Source organism: Pleurodeles waltl, chromosome 4_2 (genome assembly GCF_031143425.1).
Source record: "Pleurodeles waltl isolate 20211129_DDA chromosome 4_2, aPleWal1.hap1.20221129, whole genome shotgun sequence".
NCBI classification, from domain to species: Eukaryota; Metazoa; Chordata; class Amphibia; order Caudata; family Salamandridae; genus Pleurodeles; species Pleurodeles waltl.
This window is the reverse complement of record NC_090443.1, coordinates 434,851,550-434,874,669: the sequence shown is the minus strand read 5'-3', so window position 1 is coordinate 434,874,669 and position 23,120 is coordinate 434,851,550. Positions and strand designations below refer to the sequence as shown.

General features: G+C 43.7%; 1 protein-coding gene across 3 annotated transcripts in view; it reads left to right on the top strand.

The window, feature by feature from the left end:
- Window positions 1-23,120, top strand: part of PKN1 (protein kinase N1) — a 461,693-nt gene that overhangs the window by 205,625 nt on the left and 232,948 nt on the right. For all 3 annotated transcript variants that reach the window (XM_069231709.1, XM_069231708.1, XM_069231707.1), the window contains exons 3-4: window positions 13,658-13,803; window positions 17,815-17,944. In XM_069231709.1, coding sequence (XP_069087810.1) covers window positions 13,658-13,803; window positions 17,815-17,944 — 276 coding nt within the window. The remainder of the gene's footprint in view (window positions 1-13,657; window positions 13,804-17,814; window positions 17,945-23,120) is intronic.

Sequence of the window (23,120 nt, the reverse complement as noted above, 5' to 3'; positions counted from 1 at the left end):
GAAAGACCTAAACTTCAGCCAGTCATGCCTCCAGTACATTGAAAATCACTCCCCCCAGAGGTCAGCGTGCCTCTGAGTTTGTCATGCTCTTCTTTTTTCTACAAAATGATTTTCTGATTCTGCTCCACATTTTTATCTCTACTGGCACTTTTCCTTCAGGGACTGCTGCCTTCAGACTTTGATGTCATTGAGATTCTTTGCTGAGAGAAATATCCAAAGTAAGCCCACTTCAGGGCCTACAACTCGCAAATGTAGAAGTTCCCCATAAGGAGTGCTTTTACTGCCTCTACCCTAATGTTAATGCCAAAGACTGCAAAACTTGTAAGAAATTGCCTGCAAAAACATGGAATGATCAAAAAGATGGTTTAATAGGTCGAAGTCTACTGATTGCAAAGACATATTGAGGATATGTGAAAACCTATCTAGGAATGCATTTCACCCACAGATTACCATTGTGTTTTTTGTTTGTGGCTCACTTGCTTTCTGTTCGCTGACTTTATATTTTTAAGTTTGACTATCATGTCTTTCTCCCTCCACTGTAGCATAGCTTCCTTGTTTCCTCTGAGGGCTTGCATTTCAGGAACTCTTTTCTTCTCTTTAGTTGAAGCACTCTGAGAGTGCATGTTTTATCTAGCCATCTTCATTGTATTCTTCTCTCCCCTGCCTCGCCACTCCATTTTGCTCGCAAGCACAGTGTTTTTCCGAGTTAACCCAACACTCCACTTTTGTGTTTCATTCATGTGTTTCTGTTAACATTGAGCAGCAGCTGCATCACACACACGGTCGCGTTCCTTTTTTAGGCATTGGGAGGATAAGTGATGTTCACAGAATCACATGATGTTGAGCCAATGCTGGGAAAGTAACCTGGTTCGCAGTTCCAAATTGGCCAACTCTGGCCATAAGGCCACGTCCTTTGCCCTTCACTGCTCCCCTTACTCCTCATCTCACCGGTGTGCTTCTCCCGCCCTCTGTGTTCCTTCAGCCCCTCCCCGACCCCCTTTTCAGTTCGTTTGCACTGGCAAAGTCAACAGGTCACTTACACCGAGACCTGTTGACTTTGCCAGTGCTTTGTCTTACTTTTGCTGAAAGGAAGTTGCTACATAATGTAGTGTATCCTGTTTTGCTGAAAGTTTCTGGAGCTCGCGTGTCGGGACTAGGTGATTTCTGGGTTTTGTTGATGTTCCTTTGGGAAAGATCCGAGACAACACGTCTGGAACCACGCCTGTGGCGTTCACGCAAGCGGAACGACGCTTGCCTGAACAACGCAGGTCTTTTTCCCCGCCTTAACCACGCATGTGCTAAACAACGCACATGCGTGGTTAAAGCAGAGAAGAAGGAAGATCCATCGGGAGAAGACGCAGTCAGGTAAGTGGGGCTGGGGCAGGGTTGGCGGTACTTTTTTAGGGGTGGGGCGGGAGTTAAGGGTTTGGGGTGGTTAGTTTTTTTATTTTATTTTCATTTTTTAAAGGGGCATGGGTGGGGGGGATCAGTTCTATGGTTTTTAGGGTGGGTTGGGGCCCGGTGTTAATTTGTTTTTAGGGTCTGGGAGTGGGGAGGTCTGGGTAATTTTGTATTTGGTGGGGCGGGAGGGTTCGGTTTTTAGGGGGGGTTTTGGGGTAATTTTGTATTCAGGGCAGGTGGGGGGGTCAGGTTTTTAGGGGCGGGGGTGGGGAGTTGGGGTAATTTTGTATTTAGGGTGGGTTATTATGAGTGGGGGTTGGAGGGATCAGTTTACTTTTGTAATTAGGGTGGGGATGGGTTTTTAGGGGTGGGGTAATTTTGTATTTAGGGCTGGTGAGGGGGTCGGGTGTTTAGGGATGGGGTGGGTGGTTGTGGTAATTTTGTATTCAGGGCAGGCAGGGGTCGGGTTTTTAGGGGCGGCGGTGGAGGGGGGGGTCAGGGTAATTTTGTTTTTAGGGGTTGGGTAGTTTTATTTTTGAGGGGTGCGGGATCGGTTTTAGGGCTCAGGGTGGGTAGGGGTATTGAGGTAGTTTTTAAAGGTTAGGGGTAGGGGTACTTATGTTTTCAGGGGCGGGGGTGTCGGGGTAATTTTGTTTTTAGGGGTTTGGTGTCATTTTTGGGGGTCGGGTTTAGTGTTCAGGGTGGGTGGGGGTATCGGGGTAGTTTTTAAGGGTGGTGGTCGGGTTACTTCTGTTTTTAGGGGCTGGGTGGGGGGGGGTCGGGAAATTTTGTGTTCGATGGCATCTGTCGCTGTAGATACACATGTTCTGCATAGCTCGCCATCTGGTGTTGGGTCGGAGTGTTACAAGTTGTTTTTCTTCGAAGAAGTCTTTCGAGTCACGGGACCGAGTGACTCCTCCTTCTGTCTCCATTGCGCATGGGCGTCGACTCCATCTTCGATTGTTTTCTTTCCGCCATCGGGTTCGGACGTGTTCCTGTCGCTCCGAGAATCGGACTCCGAGGAATTCGACGATCAAAGAACCGTGAGTAAGACGTCGAAAACAACACATAAAAAAAGTGACAAGGCCCAGGGGACGCCACTGCCACCAGGCCATGGCTCCACCCATAAGTTCGGTGACCGACCATCGGCACCGAAAAAGGCCAAAACAGTGCCGAGATCGTCCGACTCTGGTCGAGACACTGGCACGCAGCCTTCTCGGGATCGAGAAAGTGCTGGAGAGAAGCAACGACACCAAGATAGCGGTGTAGAAACGGCTCGACGCCGAGAGGTTTCGACTCCAAAAAAGAAAAAAGCCACCTTGGAGCCGAAAAAAGATACAGGCAGGGTTTCGGTGCCGAAACAACCCGTAACCGACCCAGGTCCAGGCTCTTATACAGAGGAGCAATCACTGTCCTCTCAGATGCGGAAGCATAGGTTTGAGGAAGAGCTGCAATCCACCGAAGTGGACCATACGCAAAAACGTATTTTCATACAGCAGGGAACAGGAAGAATAAGCACCCTTCCCCCTATTAGGAGAAAAAGGAGACTGGAGTTTCAAACAGAACAGGCGCCACAAACAAAAATGGTGAAAAAGGGGACTCCGCCACCCTCTCCTCCACCTGTACTTAACGTCTCACCAGCGCAAACTCCGTCACATTCCCCGGCTCACACCACCATGAGCCAAGGTGACCAGGATCAAGACGCTTGGGACTTATATGACGCCCCAGTGTCGGACAACAGTCCGGAGGCATATCCAACAAAGCCCTCACCACCTGAGGACAGCACAGCATATTCTCAAGTGGTGGCTAGAGCAGCACAATTCCACAACGTAAACCTCCACTCAGAACAAGTCGAGGATGACTTTTTATTCAACACCCTCTCCTCCACCCACAGCTCCTACCAAAGCCTGCCTATGCTGCCAGGTATGTTTCGGCACGCAAAGGAAATCTTCAAGGAGCCGGTCAAAAGTAGGGCAATAACGCCAAGGGTGGACAAGAAATATAAAGCACCTCCTACAGACCCTGTTTTCATCATCACACAGCTGCCACCAGATTCCGTCGTAGTGGGAGCAGCTCGGAAGAGAGCCAACTCCCACACATCTGGGGACGCACCACCCCCAGATAAAGAGAGCCGCAAGTTCGATGCAGCTGGGAAAAGAGTCGCAGTACAAGCTGCAAACCAGTGGCGCATCGCTAACTCTCAAGCACTACTTGCGCGCTATGACAGAGCCCATTGGGATGAGATGCAACACCTCATCGAGCATCTACCCAAGGAACTTCAAAAAAGGGCAAAGCAGGTGGTTGAGGAAGGACAGAACATATCTAATAACCAGATACGATCTTCTATGGACGCAGCAGACACAGCTGCAAGAACAATTAATACATCTGTGACCATTAGAAGGCACGCATGGCTAAGAACGTCTGGGTTCAAACCAGAGATACAGCAGGCAGTGCTCAATATGCCATTCAACGAAAAACAACTGTTCGGACCAGAAGTGGACACGGCAATCGAAAAACTTAAAAAAGACACTGACACTGCTAAAGCCATGGGCGCACTCTACTCCCCGCAGAGCAGAGGAACCTACAACACCTTCCGCAAGACACCCTTTCGAGGGGGGTTTCGGGGTCAGGCCACACAAGCCAGCACCTCTCAGGCAACACCGTCCAGCTACCAGGGACAGTACAGGGGAGGCTTTCGGGGCCAATACAGAGGAGGGCAATTCCCTAGGAATAGAGGGAAAATTCAAAGCCCCAAAACCCCTACAACCAAGCAGTGACTCAGATGTCACTCACCCCCTCCACACAACACCAGTGGGGGGAAGAATAGGTCATTATTACAAAGCATGGGAGGAAATAACTACAGACACTTGGGTCTTAGCAATTATCCAACATGGTTATTGCATAGAATTCCTACAATTCCCTCCAAACATACCACCAAAAGCACAGAAATTGTCAAAACAACATTCCGACCTTCTGGAAATAGAAGTTCAAGCACTATTGCAAAAGAATGCAATCGAGTTAGTACCAATCACACAGACAAACACAGGAGTCTATTCACTGTACTTCTTAATACCAAAAAAGGACAAAACACTGAGACCAATCCTAGACCTCAGAATACTAAACACCTACATCAAATCAGACCACTTTCACATGGTCACGCTACAAGAGGTGTTACCATTGCTAAAACTACAGGACTACATGACAACCTTAGATCTCAAGGACGCGTATTTCCATATACCAATACATCCATCTCACAGAAAATACCTACGGTTCGTATTCAAAGGAATACATTACCAATTCAAAGTATTGCCTTTTGGTTTAACAACCGCACCAAGAGTCTTTACAAAATGTCTAGCAGTAGTGGCTGCACACATCAGAAGGCAGCAAATACATGTATTCCCATATCTAGACGATTGGCTAATCAAAACCAATTCACTAACAAGGTGCTTACAACACACAAATCAAATCATACAAACCCTCTACAAACTAGGTTTCACCGTCAACTTTGCAAAATCCAACATTTTGCCGTGCAAAGTACAACAATACCTGGGAGCCATAATAGACACAACAAAAGGAGTAGCCACTCCAAGTCCACAAAGAATTCAAAATTTCAACAAGATCATACAACGCATGTATCCAACGCAAACAATACAAGCAAAGATGATATTACAACTCCTAGGCATGATGTCTTCATGCATAGCCATTGTCCCGAACGCAAGACTACACATGAGGCCCTTACAACAGTGCCTAGCATCACAATGGTCACAAGCACAGGGTCACCTTCTAGATCTGGTGTTGATAGACCGCCAAACTTACCTCTCGCTTCTATGGTGGAACAGTATAAATTTAAACTAAGGGCGGCCATTCCAAGACCCAGTGCCACAATACGTAATAACAACAGATGCTTCCATGACAGGGTGGGGAGCACACCTCGATCAACACAGCATACAAGGACAATGGAACGTACATCAAACAAAACTGCACATAAATCACCTAGAAATGCTAGCAGTTTTTCACGCATTGTGGGCTTTCCAACCAATTATAACTCACAAATACATTCTTGTCAAAACAGACAACATGACAACTATGTATTATCTAAACAAACAGGGGGGCACACACTCAACGCAGTTGAGTCTTCTAGCACAGAAAATATGGCGATGGGCAATTCACAACCACATTCGCCTAATAGCGCAGTTCATTCCAGGGATCCAGAATCAACTTGCAGACAATCTCTCTCGAGATCACCAACAAGTCCACGAATGGGAAATTCACCCCCAAGTTCTAAACACTTACTTCAGACTCTGGGGAACACCTCAAATAGACTTGTTTGCAACAAGAGAGAACGCAAAATGCCAAAACTTCGCATCCAGATACCCACACAGGCAGTCCCAAGGCAATGCCCTATGGATGAACTGGTCAGGGATATTTGCCTACGCTTTTCTTCCTCTCCCTCCTTATCTGGTAAACAAATTGAGTCAAAACAAACTCAAACTCATTTTAATAGCACCAACTTGGGCAAGGCAACCCTGGTACACAACACTGCTAGACCTATCAGTAGTACCCCACATCAAATTGCCCAACAGGCCGGATCTGTTAACACAACACAACCGACAGATCAGACATCCAGATCCAGCATCGCTGAATCTAGCAATCTGGCTCCTGAAATCCTAGAATTCGGACACTTACAACTTACCCAAGAATGTATGGAAGTCATAAAGCAAGCCAGAAGGCCGTCCACTAGGCACTGCTATGCAAGTAAATGGAACAGGTTTGTCTGTTACTGCCATCATAATCAGATCCTACCTATACACGCAACTCCAAAGGATGTAGTGGGTTACTTGCTTCACTTACAGAAATCTAGCCTAGCCTTCTCTTCCATTAAAATACACCTTGCGGCAATATCTGCATACCTGCAGACTACCTATTCAACTTCCCTATATAGGATACCAGTCATTAAAGCATTCATGGAAGGGCTTAAAAGAATTATACCACCAAGAACACCACCTGTTCCTTCATGGAACTTAAATGTTGTCTTAACAAGACTCATGGGTCCACCTTTTGAACCCATGCACTCTTGCGAAATACAGTTCCTCACCTGGAAGGTTGCATTTCTCATCGCCATTACATCTCTAAGAAGAGTAAGCGAAATTCAGGCGTTTACAATACAAGAACCTTTTATACAACTACACAAAAATAAAGTCGTCCTAAGGACTAATCCTAAATTTTTACCCAAGGTTATTTCACCGTTCCACCTAAATCAAACAGTGGAACTACCAGTGTTCTTCCCACAGCCAGATTCCGTAGCTGAGAGGGCACTACATACATTAGATGTCAAAAGAGCATTAATGTACTACATTGACAGAACAAAAAACATCAGAAAGACTAAACAACTATTTATTGCATTCCAAAAACCTCGTGCAGGAAACCCAATATCAAAACAAGGTATAGCCAGATGGATAGTTAAATGCATCCAAATCTGCTACCTTAAAGCAAAACGACAACTGCCCATTACACCAAGGGCACACTCAACCAGAAAAAAAGGTGCTACCATGGCCTTTCTAGGAAACATCCCAATGCAAGAAATATGTAAGGCAGCCACATGGTCTACGCCACACACGTTCACCAAGCACTACTGTATAGACGTGCTATCCGCACAGCAAGCCACAGTAGGTCAAGCCGTATTAAGAACGTTATTTCAAACCACTTCCATTCCTACAGGCTGAACCACCGCTTTTGGGGAGATAACTGCTTACTAGTCTATGCAGAACATGTGTATCTACAGCGACAGATGCCATCGAACTGAAAATGTCACTTACCCAGTGTACATCTGTTCGTGGCATCAGTCGCTGGAGATTCACATGTGCCCACCCACCTCCCCGGGAGCCTGTAGCAATTAGGAAGTTAGCTTCAACTTTGTATATTTGTATATATATTATTTTAGCCTTAAATAGGTACATACTTAGTCACTCCATTGCATGGGCACTATTACTACAATACAACTCCTACCTCACCCTCTGCGGGGAAAACAATCGAAGATGGAGTCAACGCCCATGCGCAATGGAGACAGAAGGAGGAGTCACTCGGTCCCGTGACTCGAAAGACTTCTTCGAAGAAAAACAACTTGTAACACTCCGACCCAACACCAGTTGGCGAGCTATGCAGAACATGTGAATCTCCAGCGACTGATGCCACGAACAGATGTACACTGGGTAAGTGACATTTTCATTTTAGGGGTGGAGTTGTTTTATTTTTTGGGCTGGGGGTATTGGGGTAGTTTTTAAGTGAGGTGGGGTCAGGGTACTTCTGTTTTAGGGTGGGGAGGTGGCATGCGACAATCATGTCTTTGGTAGGCATGCCTTTACAACAAAAAATCATTGTAAAGGCATGCGTGGAAACAACGCAGGCATCATTCGGACCGCGTTGTTCGGGCATGCGTGGTTGCCGCGTGCGTGGTTCCATGATACATCCTAAGAAACAGCTCTGCTGTATTTTTGAATTCACGTTATCTCTGTCTTATTAAAAGAAGCCGATGTCTCCACCTTTGCCATTGCAGAACGTGTCTGTTCAACTTGCTTTTTCCATATATTTCTGTAGCGCTTCAGATCCATGTATATAAAAGCCTAGGCGCTTCCTTTAGAGTAAATTATTTTGTGTGCAATAGAGTTTTGACGATCACGTTGCTCTGTAGAGTGCAAAAACATGGGACAATTTTTAATGCTCAGAACGTTCTGTCAGCCAGCAGATTTTGTCTAGGCTCTTGTTTTAAAACAGCTGCAACATTTCTGGGAACAAAAAATGATATTTTGTTCGTCTTTAAGCGTTTGCCCTTAGCTGTTATTGTAAGTAGACATATATTGGCTAAAGTGGAGGGGCTGTACTAACAATCAGGTGGAGAACCCTACCATAAAAAACGGTGTACCCAACTACAGCCTTATATTGGATACTCACTAGGTCACACAGAGTGGCCGCCGTAGGACCCAGAATCTGCATATGTTTTCATACACCTGCAGCAGATGTGGTGCACCTGTCTGAACTGCACCTACAGCAGAGATGAAACGCTTTTCCAGGCAACATATTTAGAAGAGGTGGTGCACGTGTCACATGGTAAAGGTGGCACATTGAGCTAATAAACCTATTCACAGTGCAGCAAGGGTGCGTGCAAAGAGGTTGTACACTTGTTCACACAGCTTCTGCAGCAGATGTAGTACATACTTTACTTTTACAGCACTTATAGAGGTTAATACACAGGTGCACTTTGCAACTACAGCAGGGGTGACACCTATAGTTGCAACACCTGTAGCAGTGACGGTACGCCTCCCCCAAAGTACAGACGAAAGAAGTGGTATATCTGTGGTAAATCTGCTCACACATCCCCTTCAGCTGAAGTGGTACACTTGTCCACACATCTGCGTCAGAAGTGGTACACTTGCCAACACAGCACTTACAACAGAAGTGGTATATTTGCTCATGCGTCATACTTCAGTCTCCCCATCCACCTCATAACAAAATCCTCCCTCAAGGAATGGGGCTCAAGACCTGGCTCTTTGACTAACCTCTGAGCAGCCAGCTCAGTGCTGGATATCCTCACGGGTGATTAACGCACTAGATACAACGCTCACGGTAGAGGTGGTGCATGTGCCCTCACATCCCCTGCAGCAGAGGTGGTACACCTGTGCAAACATCCCCTATGCAGAGGTGGAACACCTGTCCACACATCTCCTGTAGCAGAGGTGATATACCTGTCCAAACACCATCTACAACAGAACTGGTACATTTGTCTGCCCCTACCCTACAGCAGAGGTGGTACACCTGTCCACACGTCCCTTGCAGCAGAAATGGTACATCTGTTCACACATCCCCTATGGCAGAGATGATGCACCTGTCCAAACAGCATCTACAACAGAAATGCTACATTTGTCTGCACATTCCCCACAGTAAAGGGAGTACTCCTGCCCACACATCCCTCTATGGCAGAGGTGGTACACCTGTCCACACTGCATCTACAACAGAAGTGACACATCTTCTCTCACATCCCCTACAGCAAAGGTGTCACACCTGTCCACACAAATTCTGCAGCAGTTTAACTATCTTCACATATTTACCCAAGCAACCAGTTCTGAAAATGGAAGAAATGAAAAAGCTAAATGAAACTGCTAAAACATACCGGAAGAGAGTGCCTTGCAATATCTCACCATACGCCTCATTTTGTTAGAACATTAAACATCCACTAAAGGGCTTTTTTCTTTCTTTTAGGCTGGTGTCCACCCTAGGGGATGGCTGAATATTCCCTGTTTAAATAAAATTCTGAGCTATTACAGCTTCACTTTATTTCAGCTGATTCAGTTCAGATGTGTGCAGCAAGCATGCATGTAGTGTTCTATGTAATAGCTAGAAACCTGCAATAAGGAACACTTCTGATCCTTGTTACCTTAAAGATAAGAATGCATCTGCAAATAAGACTGAGGAGATTGGCCATTGTAAGCTAAGCAGAAGAAAATGTTCTAACATCCTCGACCGAACCGGCGCTCTCATTTTTTCTGTTTTTTCTGTTTCTTCCTGGCCCTTCCTCGCCCTGCTTACCTTCTTAATAGTAAAGCAAATTAAACCCCCTTTCCAAGTTCCTCTATTGCTCACTCTGCACCGTGGTTTCCCTCCATTTTGCACCCTGATTCTTTGTTGCCCCCCCCTGTTGCTTTCTTTTTTTTTTTTCTTTTTAACTTTTTTCTTATTTGAAGGGCCCTTTAGCTGCAACGTACTACAGGGCTTATGGAGATATTGCTCATGGTTCACTTTTTTTCCTCCTAGGTTAGTGTTATCAATCTTGTAATGGGTACATTTTTTAAAAAAGCAGAAATTGCTGCAACTTCATGATGTATGTACACCCATGCTTGGCAATGCACTTGATTCTTCACAAAGAACTATTTTTGGCTTTTTTTTTTGCCCATGCTGTTAAGCTTCGGCAACACACCTGTTTTCCTTTTTTCCAACGCTGAACAGAATTGGTAAAGTCAAAAGGTTTGCTAATTCCTTTAAAAAAAATCATTCTTCTTCAATGATAAAGCCTCAAAAGCGTTACCTGGGCTAAGGTGTGGTGTCTAAAGCAGGATTATCAGTGCAGGAATTGCCCTCTACATCTGGGATCCCTTATTTAAGGCATTAAACATTTCTGACAAGAAGCTGAATAGGACAATATAACCACGTGAAGAGGTGCTATCATGAAGTCCCAGCTTGCTGTACCATTTAAGTCTCCGTGTAGACAACTTCCCTGCAGCCTAATCTCATGTCACTGTCAACTTCTCAATCGTTTATTACATCTTCATGGCCGAAAATTACTTCAACTAAATCTCCTGCGTCAACCATGCTGTTGACAATGAACACAACATTGATAAAAACATCTTTAAAAAACGAAGACCCCATTCCCACCACCCCTTTGCTGATGTTGATTCCTCCATCAACCACGATGACCATTACACCATCGATTACACTCCCCTCATCGAGACCTCAGGGAAAGGTATCCCCAAAAAATTGATGTTTCTGTCAGCAGAAAAAAAGGTTCTCTGACTTTTATTAGAAAAGTGAGTGTTACTGTTACTTCCTTCAGATCTCTCTCTAAGCAAGGTATAATTTTCCCCCACACATTCTTGAGATGGAAGATGATTCTGAAGATGAGGGTACCTTGACAGATACAAGTCCAAAGGGGCTCAGAGTAAAATGTCAGGACCCCCATGATGAGAGAGATTATATGAGGTGGTGGACCTTCATGTCCACAAGTTGACATGGAGGAATATATCTGGATGCTGATTAAAAATTGTAAATGACCATCCTGCAGTAACAGTAACAGAACATCCAGCTCCATGTAACAGTAGTTCGCCCCAAGATAATATTGGTGGATTTTTCTTGTTAATTGATAGAGCTTCAATAGGGCTGTAAACTACCCATTGAAGCCTATGTAACAGACCATTTTCTATATGATGCTTTTTTTAAAAACCTCCAAAAAAGAGGTAAATTCATAGCAATTATTGACACATTTGGCATGGGTGGGGGGGAAGGAGGGAGATGCCAAACAATCATGTAAGCACTGGCTTCCATTTGGACAAAGAAATGCATCTTGGCTTGCCTTATGGGACTTCCTAAGGTTGTCTCTGTAGTAATGCAAACTATCCAGTTTAGGCCCCACAATCCAACATCTCTCTGAATCCTTCCTCCACATGATAATTCATGGTTTGTAAGGGTCTTTATTCACCAACATCTGACCATAATCAAATCTTGCTTTATTTGTTACACTTAGCTCAGTTAGGCTTAAAAACAGTTGCCAATATCCCTTCTTTGTTTTCAGAAAGGATCGTCAAACAGTTCCTCAAAGGGGTTTTTAGGACATCCCCACGTGTTTGACCTCCAGTGATCAAATGGGAGGTCAGCACATTCTAAATAAACTGATGAAGAGCCCATTTGAACCCATTCTCAAGGCTGATTTAGATGTTGGCGGATGGGATACTCCGTCACAAACGCAACTCTATCCCATCCACCTTATTACGATCCCGATAGGATAGAATGGGATTGTAATACAGCAGACGAAGTATCCATCACATTTGTGATGGAGTATTCCCCTCCGCAACATCTAAATCAGGCCCTTAGTTTCTATATTGGAAAATCCCTACTCTGTTCGGTTTAACAGCTACCCAGAAGGCAAGCGTAATGCAGGCTTTTTTAATTAAGGATCTCTTGTGAAATTTTGTAAGTATAAATCAGTTCTCTGCACGCACTAACCTGAGATTTATACCAAAGATGCTGTTAAGTGTTCATCTCCATGAATCAGTGGTACTAAATAATTTTTTTTCAGAACCGCCGAATGCCACAGAAAGGGCCTTAGATTCTCTTGACATAAAAAGATGTCTTAAGTTCTACATTGACAATCCTGTAACGTTTGGAAAGCTAATAGAAAAAACGGACTAAATAGATGCTTCTGTAGGACACCCTCAAAGGGGCTAAGCCCTATTAAAACAAGGAATCATCAGATCAATGTCAGGAGTGATTACCTTCTGCCATAATAAAGCTCTTTGTCCTCTCAGTTGTACTGCAGCAGTGTGTACGATTAGAGGGTATATGCCTTTGTCGGATATATTTAGGGAAACAACGTGGCGCTATCACCACAGCTTCACACCAAGTTAACGCCTAGATGATGTAATGTCCAGTCTGTGGTTGGACTAGCCATTTAATGACAAGCCTTACCCACTGTACATGCATGAGAAATGTTACATATTTTATGCATTCTTCGTATATAGCCATTACCATTTACATACTGCTTACTACTGTGATTCACTTTAGCAACACAAAAGGAGGATGGACGGAGTGCTGAACAATGCAAACACTCACCCCCCCAGTCACAGATCTGGGTTTGATCCATTGTTCTTTTGCTCACCATGCCACCCCAGTTTGGACCCAGCCATATGCAAATCAGTCTTGACCCTGTTCCTCATGGGATCAGTCCAGCCCGAACTGCTAGGCCAGGTCCTCCCTGGACCGGAAACAAGCATCCTAGGACCGGTTTCAGGGTATTACCCTTCATCAGCCAGGCTAGCTTGAATCCATTGGCACAGTGAGCAAGGGACCCACGTCTGGGCATACCCTTCCCACTTAGGGCAACTTTAGCAACACAAAAGGATGATGGACGGAGTGCTGAACAATGCAAACACTCACCCCCAGTCTCAAATCTGGGTTTAATCCATTGTTCTTTTGCTCACCATGCCACCCTGTGATTCAAGCATGTGAATCTATAAAAGATTCAGTGCTGGAGATGAAACATGTTCCTTTCATACTTATGCTACAAAATATGAGGTACAGTGGTCACTGGTGGGAGTGGTGTTTACAAAGCATGTTGGAAGGTGATTGCCTGAAGTTTAGGTCTTTCTTTTTGAAGCTGTTTGGTTAAGAAATTGTTAATATTGGCAGTCCTCTGAGCCCTTCATTGGGAGATGCTTTTTGAAGGTTAACTTAGGACTCCAAGCTCAATGACGTGGAATGATGGAAGCATGTAATTCTACGAAAGATAGAATTGCTGGAGAACTGTAGTCACCAGTAAGTAACTTGTTTCTTCTTCAGTGCTGATCAACAGACATGTAGTTGCTATGCAGGATTTAGGTAAGAAGACCTTTAAATATCTGAAGTAAAAGGTTGACGTGGGCTAAATTTAGAAATCTCAAGCAGCAAGACTAGCAGTGGAAACAGACCTATTGTAAATTTGTCTCTTCTTCTCCAGATGTCCCTCTGTCACCAGGAAGTATCAGCCGTTCTGCTGCTTCCAAGAATCGGATTGCAGGACTTGAGAAGCAGCTGAACATCGAATTGAAGGTCAAGCAGGGGGAAGAAAACATGATCCAGATGTACTCCAATGGATCCACCAAAGTAAGAAACCGAATTTCAGCCCCATGCTGGCTGGTCTCACAACCTCCTACACTATATGGTCTTTTCTCTCTCTTTTTATGGGGTCTCATTTCAAAACATGTATTTAGTTTTTTGTAGCTTCTAGCATTTTGCTATTCTGAATGTTTCATTGCCCTGTAGTGCTCCTTGGGATCATTCAGTGTAATCTTTTCTTTAAAGTTATCCTAGTGTATTATGAGATTTTAGTGCATGCTTTTTTTCATTCTCCCACCCATAAAAAGGCAAGATCTTTCTGCTCTAGCGTGGCGATTATTTCCAGCAGCAGTCATTTTTTAACATGTCGTTAATCTCGTATTGGATTGACATATTCATTTCTTTAGAACAAAAATCTAATCAAAACTAAATATTGCAGACTAAGTAGATCTGGATGAGCAGGGAATCCTTTCACAGTGTCACTTGCAAACTCTAGGGCAAAGCATTAACATCAGAAGGTGTGTGGCAGTCTATTGTGGATTTGTATCAAGGCACATTAGGGTTTCTAGATAATGGTTATGGACAGATTGGTTGTTATTGATCATTGAGGTTATGTAACACCCCTCACATCCAAGTACCCAAAGTACTAGATCCACCCAGCTGCTTCCCTTCCTTCCTTAGGTAATCACCGTCTTTTAATGCTTAAAGGTTCGTTATTTGTTTTTGAATGAATAGAGTTAAATTGTGGGAAATGAGTTAATTTTGATATTTGTTAGAACACTGAAATACATTGATATCAAAATTAATTAAAAACAAATATGCATTTCCAGTTTGGCAATCTGTTTTTAACATTCAGTCTTCAACTCCTCTTTAATTGGATATTTAGTGTTCCTTTTATCTTTGGATCCTTTGAGCAGTCCTCACAAAATTCTACAAAAAGTATCTCCCAACTATGCATGATCATGTCAAGTTTTGGTGTAGGGTGGAGGCACGATAGGGTGTGGGCATATCCAAATTAAACATATGCATACATTTGTATTGTGATCCAAAGATAGTTCATTGTGTTAGGCCGTACAGTCACAAACAATATTGGTAGCAGTTAACAATCATAACGACAGCACCCATCCAGGCGAAACATGAAGCACTTGTAAAGGGCAAATGAAGATCTGCCCATCTCAAAAAGTGGTGGTTAATCTATGCTGGAGCACATAACCTTTATTTTAATTTTATTAATTTTAGTGGTCTATATTAATATGTTCCTTGTTAAACAAGTTGATAAATATGTGAAAACATTTGCAACAAACAAGTATATATTAACATGTTTATAAACTCCAGGCTTTCTGGTATATTTTGAAAATATTTGGAATTTGTAACCAAAAGATAGCACCACATAGGCAGATGTTTAACACATCTGCCTGTAAATGTAATGGAATACAGAACAGAGGTAGTCCTTTATTGCAGTGATGTTACACTTGCCAGAGCAATTACAATAGCAACTACTGTAGTATTGTTGTCAGAGACCCCTTGAAATTCCCTTTAAAAGAACCAAATTTTCCTCCTCAATCTCAATTGCAAGGGTCTTTTGTAAGCTTGCAGGACATTTGTGATGTCAGCCTCCGTGGCTGTGTTATTGGTGCTAATACCGGCATGCTCCTCTATGGTAGTGTCCTTCCCCTCTCTGCTGGTGGGTAATGACCTACATATGTTTGTTATCGCAGTGTGGTTAGCTCAACGTGACTGGGTTCTGATTCGTTTTTGGGTCCCTCACATACAATCAATTGTGCCAGCGCCGTTGGTCTACCGCTTCATAGTTTCAGGAACTAAACCAACTGCAATGGACACCTGCAGCCAGATAGCTGGCACTTTGACAGCCAGCCGAGAGCCCTTTTACTTGCCCCAGGGTCGATATTGAGATACTTTTTCCACACTTTACCCATCAGTAAAATTACCACTAGTAGTCTTTTTTGTTAATTGAAATGTTACTTGAACTGAATCAAATGACAGGGATATTTCACCTATCCTTTCCCAACTCTGTTTATTCTAAACTCAGCACTGAGTCTCTTCTCATTAGGCTTCCATACCGCTGACCTGTAACTTGAGACTTAACATGGTAAGGCATGATCAGCTAAATTCTCATGGAGATACAATTGGTTTATATTTAAGACAGATTCCTATTCAAGCTCCTCTATATCATCTGCCAGTGGTTTCTTCTCAGCTTTGCAGTCACACTGAAATACAGCAGACAATCATGCATTAGCACTAAGAGATTCTCTTGTTGTACAACTCCCAGTAGCAGCAGCTCTTTACACTGTCACAATCCCTTTCCTATTTCCTCAAGAAATGAGTGATCCCACAATTCTGGAAATTGTCCATATTCCACTACCGCCCTACCACTGATTTGCATGACCCTTCTGTATGCCTCTGTCTGCAGACTGCTGCACCAATAAAGCACCCAATGACACCTGCAGTACCAATGTAAAAGTGTGCATGATCTTAGTCTCCACTCTGTGGCACAGCAGAAGTGCACGGCTACACTTTGGCATTCATTCATGTGTGTTTCGCTCTACGAAATAGTCCAGGCAAGCCCTCAAGCCTTTCAAAGTGGGCATGATGCAGCTGTCACCCCTGCTATTTACTCCTTATCATGGGGCCACGTAATGTAATTTTTGCAAGTGCTTAATAAACGCCACATGTGACAATGACACACTGTCAGGAGCATTTGTCCGTGCCTCCCACTGATTTTTCCCAGAACGAAGAAGGACAACTTGTCATTGGTCCCTTGTTGTTCTAGGTGAAGGATCAAGCTATGAAGATTCAAGCTATGCTAGAGGTGTTTTCCTCATAGTAGAAAAAGGGGCCGTCACTCTCACGACTTCCTCGTGTAGAAAAGAGATCTCCTTTAAATCTAAAAGTTTTTAATTCTCGAATTAAAGCTTGTTCTCGTTCTTTAGTCTTCAGAGTTAAGAATATAGAACAGCGTGCCTCCACTCAACTTTCAGGATGAGTGAAGCAACACTGTGCCCTTCTTTGAGGAAATAAACCATGTAGGGCCATTGCGGCCTTTGAGTAAACGTCTAAATGTAAAACAGTGATGATACAAATATAGTTTTTAGAAGATGATGTGTACACTGCAGAGATGCTGAAATGGTGAAGCTGCTGGTTTGGGATTGTGTGCATCATCTAAACCTTGAAAGGTCTGGAAGCGGCTGCGAGATTTGTAATCTTGCAAAACATTTTATTGTAACTCAATTTAAGTTGCATATTATATTGGATAATGTCTATAGTAAACACTCTGTGCTGAAATATAGTCCCCTCATCCACCACAAATGGATTTTAAAATTCTTTTGTGTGATTGACATGACGTTAATTACCAAACATAGGTTAAACTAGCTAAGTTTGCTAATATTATAAAAATGGCATAGGAAAAAGTATATCCATTTGAGTCCAATCTGTGCATTCTGTACTGAGAAAATTGAGAGTGCTAAACCTCTGCTGTTCATCTGTAACTACATAAAAAGATTGGGAGCAAGTTAATTTTCATTTTAATTAAAAGGAAGGTCTCCAAAATGTTAAAATTGCTTTGGTGTTGGTTTTAAGACCAAAAGACCAAAGCCTGTTTAGGTTTGTGGTGGTTTCTCAAATGAAGAAATGCAACCTTAAGTAGTTAACCTATTTCGAAAACTGTTCTATGGATTGTCCAGCATCAGGTCATGGATGGTATGTGTGTGTTTGTTACATGCTGCAGTTGCACCTTGTAATAGAATGTATACAGACATCCTGTGCAGTCCTTTGGTCAGGGTAGAAAATGTAATATTTTGGTTCGAGTTGTGTGATTAAATCTTATCCCATTGTGGCAAATACTTTTTAATTTGTCACTTTACAATACATAAAAACTATTTATCAAACACTGTTTATCAGATATTGTTAATGTATGATTTTTGTTTTTTTCTGGTAAATGTTTTAGTTAGTTTCCTTTGAAACAGAAAAACAACCAACATTGAACCTGAAAACTGATAGTTTGACCTGTTTGCTTTCTTTATCCCTATGCTATCCCTCTAGGACAGAAAGCTTCTCCAGACAGCCCAGCAGATGTTGCAGGACAGTAAGACCAAAATTGATATTATCCGGATGCAAATCCGTAAAGCGATGCAAGCAGACGAGCAGCAGCCTGACATGGAGGATGGACAAGGTGTGTTGTGGTAAAAGGCAACTGCCAGATGTGAGGGGAGAGGCTGTCAGAGAGTTCTGCGAATACTCAGAATCGTCTAGACTAGGGTTCTTCAAGAACGAACGTTGGGGCAGAGAAAGGGACAGTTGATTAAAGGGCAGAGAGATCTTGAGTATTCATTATGACTACCTTTCTTCGTTATTCAGTGATAGACCTCAAAGCTTCTTTATGGTGGTTATCAGGAGACGTTAGGAGTAGGGTCTTCTGTACACATGCAGGTTTTTGAAAGCTTGATTGAAATGCTGGTGGTAATGTCAAGTGAGACAGTGAGAGTCTCTTTGAATATGCATCGAAAGGAGCAGCACCTGCACATTTTGCCACCATGAGTTTAAGGGATATATTCCTTTACTAATAAGATAACCTAGAAACACAGAACTAGAAGCACTGTTTGGGCAACAGTCAGTGATACTGATGTTGATTGGATCACACTGTTTTGCTTGTGTGGCCACATCCGTTTTTTACATCCCACTTCTATGTACAGTTCAATTCATGATTCTGGTTCTTTCCTTCTCCTGGCAAAGTATGTCTATTGAACCTCTTAAGTGTTTATAATAAGCTAGTAAGGAACCTCTTATTGCTATAAATAACTAGAACTGGAGTACTCGTTGAGCAGTTTATCTCCAGTCGACAAATTGAAGTCTTAATTTCCTTTGACACACACTCCTGCGTGCTGCAGGACCATAATTCCTGTTTCTCTCAGACCTAAACAACATCCTCCTCTCCCTAAAAGTAACCTTCTAAAAATGTCTTGCCTTCAAAGCTCTTTTCAGAGATTCTCTCTCATCTCTACTCACCATAGTGAGCTCCTCCTTCATAGAACACATTGTTCCAAAAGCTCTCATGACAGATGATCCTCACACACTGAAAGAAGTCCACACTAGAGCCTGATGACTTATGTGACTTCTGGCTCTTCACAAACCCAGCATTTATCAGCAAGTTCATAAAAAAAACAGTCTGCATAACTTCAAGATAACAACAATGCCAATGTCCTCCTGCAGCTACCTTGAAAATCATTGATGATGCCCCCCTGACCACAGATAAATGTGTCCACTGCCTCCTGATTTTGCAGGACTTCTAAACTCCCTTCACCACTGTCTTTCATCCAGACCTTATCCACATCCTAAATTCTCCAATGGGATTCACTTGCACCATTTTATTGGCTGTCCTCTTCCCTAACCAACAAAAGTTAATTTACATGGGCACTTCTAGGACCCGGAAGATCGATATCAACTGTGGCATCACTAGCTTTTCACCTTGTTTTCTTTTCATCTTTAAACATCTACATAGAGCCCCCTGGGATACTGCTTGCTGATAACAGCATCAGTGTTCATCAGTATGGCAGTGGTGGGATGGAAAACCGAACACCTGCTCTTAAGTACCCAACTGTGGTATTTTTTGGATCCCTAATGCAGATTTTTTTGCCAAAGGTGAACATGGATCATGCGTGTGCGCCATGGCATAGGCCTGCCTCACAGAGTGTGGTCTTGTTGGACAGGAAGGGGAGCCAAAACACTATCCTCATAGTGGTGGAAGGCTACTGTTTTCACCAGGTGTCAAGCAGCACAAGCACAGTGATGGCTGCATGCCGTGTAGTGATCAGTAAAAGTGATAGTTATTAAAGGTAATTTTTACCCTGTATGAGTGGAGTGAGGCCTACAGGCTAACTCACCTTTTAAAAACTTGTGATGCTGTGTGTTTAGCTCACCTGCGGCCTACACCAGGATGATGTGGAAGTGTGTGCATGATGAAAAACGTGCACTGCATGTGTGCTCACAGGAAATACTCTACACAGGGAGCGAAGTATGGCACATTGCACACATGGTAAATGTGTGTGCCAGCAGTGTGCGGTTTTAAAATGACACACTCTGGTACAGTACAGAGAGTCGACAGTACCGAACAGTGTGCGCAGATTGAATGTGTGTGCTGCATTTGGGACTGCTCATAGTAGCATAATACATGAGGATAACAGTACTAGGCAATGAGTGTGCTGTGGATGTACACTGAGTGCATGAATGTCTGCACTGGTAAATTACATGGAGTTCTTTGAGTTCCATATTGGGAAGCTCAGGCCTGCCTGGTGAAAACATGAGAAGTAGAGGAATCCCCCTAGACAGATTTGTGTATCGCTGCATTCCTGTAAGCTGGGTGGGACAAGCACCGGAAGATGGGAGAGCCAGACAATCCCAGTGCATTTGAGAGGGTTCTTTAATTCAGTGACAGATCACAAGGAAGGGTCCTGGACGCATGTCAGAGGAGAATGGGGCTGATAAGGGAATCATAAAGAGTAGGGCTGAGGGCTCAGGATTAACCTTTTGTTGCACATATCACTGTGGCTGACATCGGGGTGTTTACTCTGATTACTCTCATGAATCTTGTTGTGGGTTATTGAGCTTCAGAGTCCTGCCTTCTGTGACAGACATCCTTCAAGATGAAGATGAAAGGGGTGATCTATCCATTTCATAGAGGCAGAACTCCACCATAAAATTTCAAAGATCCAATCACTAAATCGCATCTTGTGTCTGGGAAAGGACTTTAAGCAGTGGAGTCTACTGCCCCAAAACATTGCCATCTGCTGAGCAGCCAGCCGGGATACGTGAGGAGGGAAAGCTCTGTAAGACGTCTACCTGTGATCAGGGCTAGGGACCCGGCTTTCTAGTCTCCCTGCTGGGTGAGGGGACATCATCTGGGAAGCCAAGATCACCTGCCCTGGAGCCTGGAGCACCAGCACCTACCTGTTCAACAAGAATGGTGTGCCTGTGAGGGAGAGAAGAGTGTTGGAGGGAGTGAGGTCTAGAGCGGAGCCCTTGGATGAGAACTCCCTGTGCAGGTGTGAGGAACCTATCCCTGTACTGATTGGGCTGTAGCCCATGTGCCGGACTGAATTGGTGACCCCCTATGCCAGGAGGGGCTGTTGTAAACTGAGCTTTAGAAGTGCAGTTGGAGTAACCTGCTCCTCTCACTGATCGGGCCATTGCCAGTGTGCGGAAGTGGCTTGGCGGTCTTGTATGCCAGGAGGGGCCACTGTTTAGTGAATTGAGAAGTGTGGCAGGAGAAACCTATCCCCGTACCCATCGGGCTGTAGCCCTCGCAGGGCTAAAAAAATCATTAAAATGTTACTAGACCTGCAGGTCAAGTAACTTAAATAATGTACTCGACCTAACTGTAATGTACTTGACCCAAGTCTCAAATTGTGTGATCCTAGGCAAATAATTTACAGAGTCGCTTTTTTCTTTATTCTCACATGATTGCACCTTCAAACATGTGAACTCAGCATTTCTGCAGTACAAAAAAACCTCTTTGTTTTATTAAGAAGACTAAAGTTTGGCGCATGCATCAGTAGAATCTAGCCCACATATGCAAGAGGTCTAGCCCACATAACCTAGGACTTCTTTTAGTTTACTAACAACATTGCCATCAGGGCAGGAGTGTTTCTCAGCTTGTTTAAACACCCAATTTTAATAAATATATTACTAAACCTTGATGTGGTAACATATTGTCATCTACACACAGTAACTTTCCAAGAAATGTCCAAAAACCTCTCCATTAACTTGCAGTTTTACTGATAAAACTATATAGTGTATTAACAATCAGTGAGAATTGGGTTTCAGAAAACATACCCTTTGCACATCAACATGTAAAGTATTCTGATTTGTTTTCATCCTATTAAAATATTTTTTCATATCACAGAAATATAAAAAAGGACTTTCACAACTACTAAAATATATTTTGAAATGTTTGAACAGTTGACTTAGTCATTTAAATGTTGTGTGTTAGGAAAAACCATACACCCTATATCCTTTTATTTTACATTCTAAGCAGCAGGTCACGCAGTTCACCTTACAAAGTCCTGGAACTCTGCGGTCAGAAGGAAAATTAATTGTAAGAAAAACTGACTTTTGACACTGTCTCTGAACAGAGCAAATTTGACATAAGAACAAGATTTAAAGGCATCTTTTATTGCCCCTCCACTTTTCAACTGAACAGAACACCTGTTCAGTGTCAACTTGCCAGAAGGGACGAGTAAGTATTGAAAATAGCTCGACCTTATCAAATAAGACTCACCAATGTGAGTGGCCAAGTGGATTTTTCGCGCCCTGCCATGTGCTGGGTTTGCTTGGTGACCCCAGAAGCCACGTGGGGCTACCTTGGACACACCCATCAGGCCAGCGTGACTGGAGTGTGAAAACTGGAGTGGCAACCCTGTATGCCAGGAGAGGCCGTCGGAGATGCTGAAGCTGAGAAGACCGGGTGGGGTCCAACTGCATCTTGTGGACTGCTCCAACTTAGCTCTTAGGAGCAAGGTAACCATCCCACCTTCCCTGCAGAGGGAGAAGTGACTTACCGCGTGACTGCCGGAGCACTGTGCTCGTCTCAATCCGTAAGTAGCGTGGCTTGGGGAGAGAACTGGCACCTGCCAGGTGCTGCCGCATGTGACTGCGTGCAGCCTGACTAAGCCGATACAGGACAGGACCGCACTGCACCACCGCAAGGTTCTCTACCACCGGAGCAGGTCAGCCGGGAATTGGGCTTTTGGGGTTCCGGGTAACATATATCCCCTTTGGTGGGAGAACAGGGAGGGGCCTGACGACTACTAGAGCCCTGTCCTCAAGGATTGTGTTCTTGCTTTCTTAATGTTGTTTACATGTGGATCATGGAGTTAGATTCAAAATACTTACTTTTATACAAAAACAAGTGTTTGAACATTGATTTATTGATGCGCTGCTTGCACGTTTAGTTATGAGTCCTGTTCACTGATCTGCATCTCAGCTTTCCCTGAAGGAGCCTTGACTGCTCAAGCTACTCTGCCTAGCTGAGCTTCCGGTGCAGAAAGGGATACTTGTCCCAGTTGAGCAGGATCCATAGTAGTGTGAGCCCTGAGGGAGTAAAACGCCTCCACCACCTCAGTTGGGCCCTGTGGTCCCCTGAACGGGTTTCTGACTGCCAACAAAAGCACACCTCTACCTGAAATTGTCCTATGCTCCAGATATCCAACTCCTGAAACACTATCTGCATTCATCTAGACTTGAATGTCCAGCACAAGCTTGAAGATCAGCCACATTTAAAAAAAAATCCTTCTGTTAGACAACAGTCCAAAGGTGGCTCAATTATATAAATCTGAATGCATTCAAACCCCTGC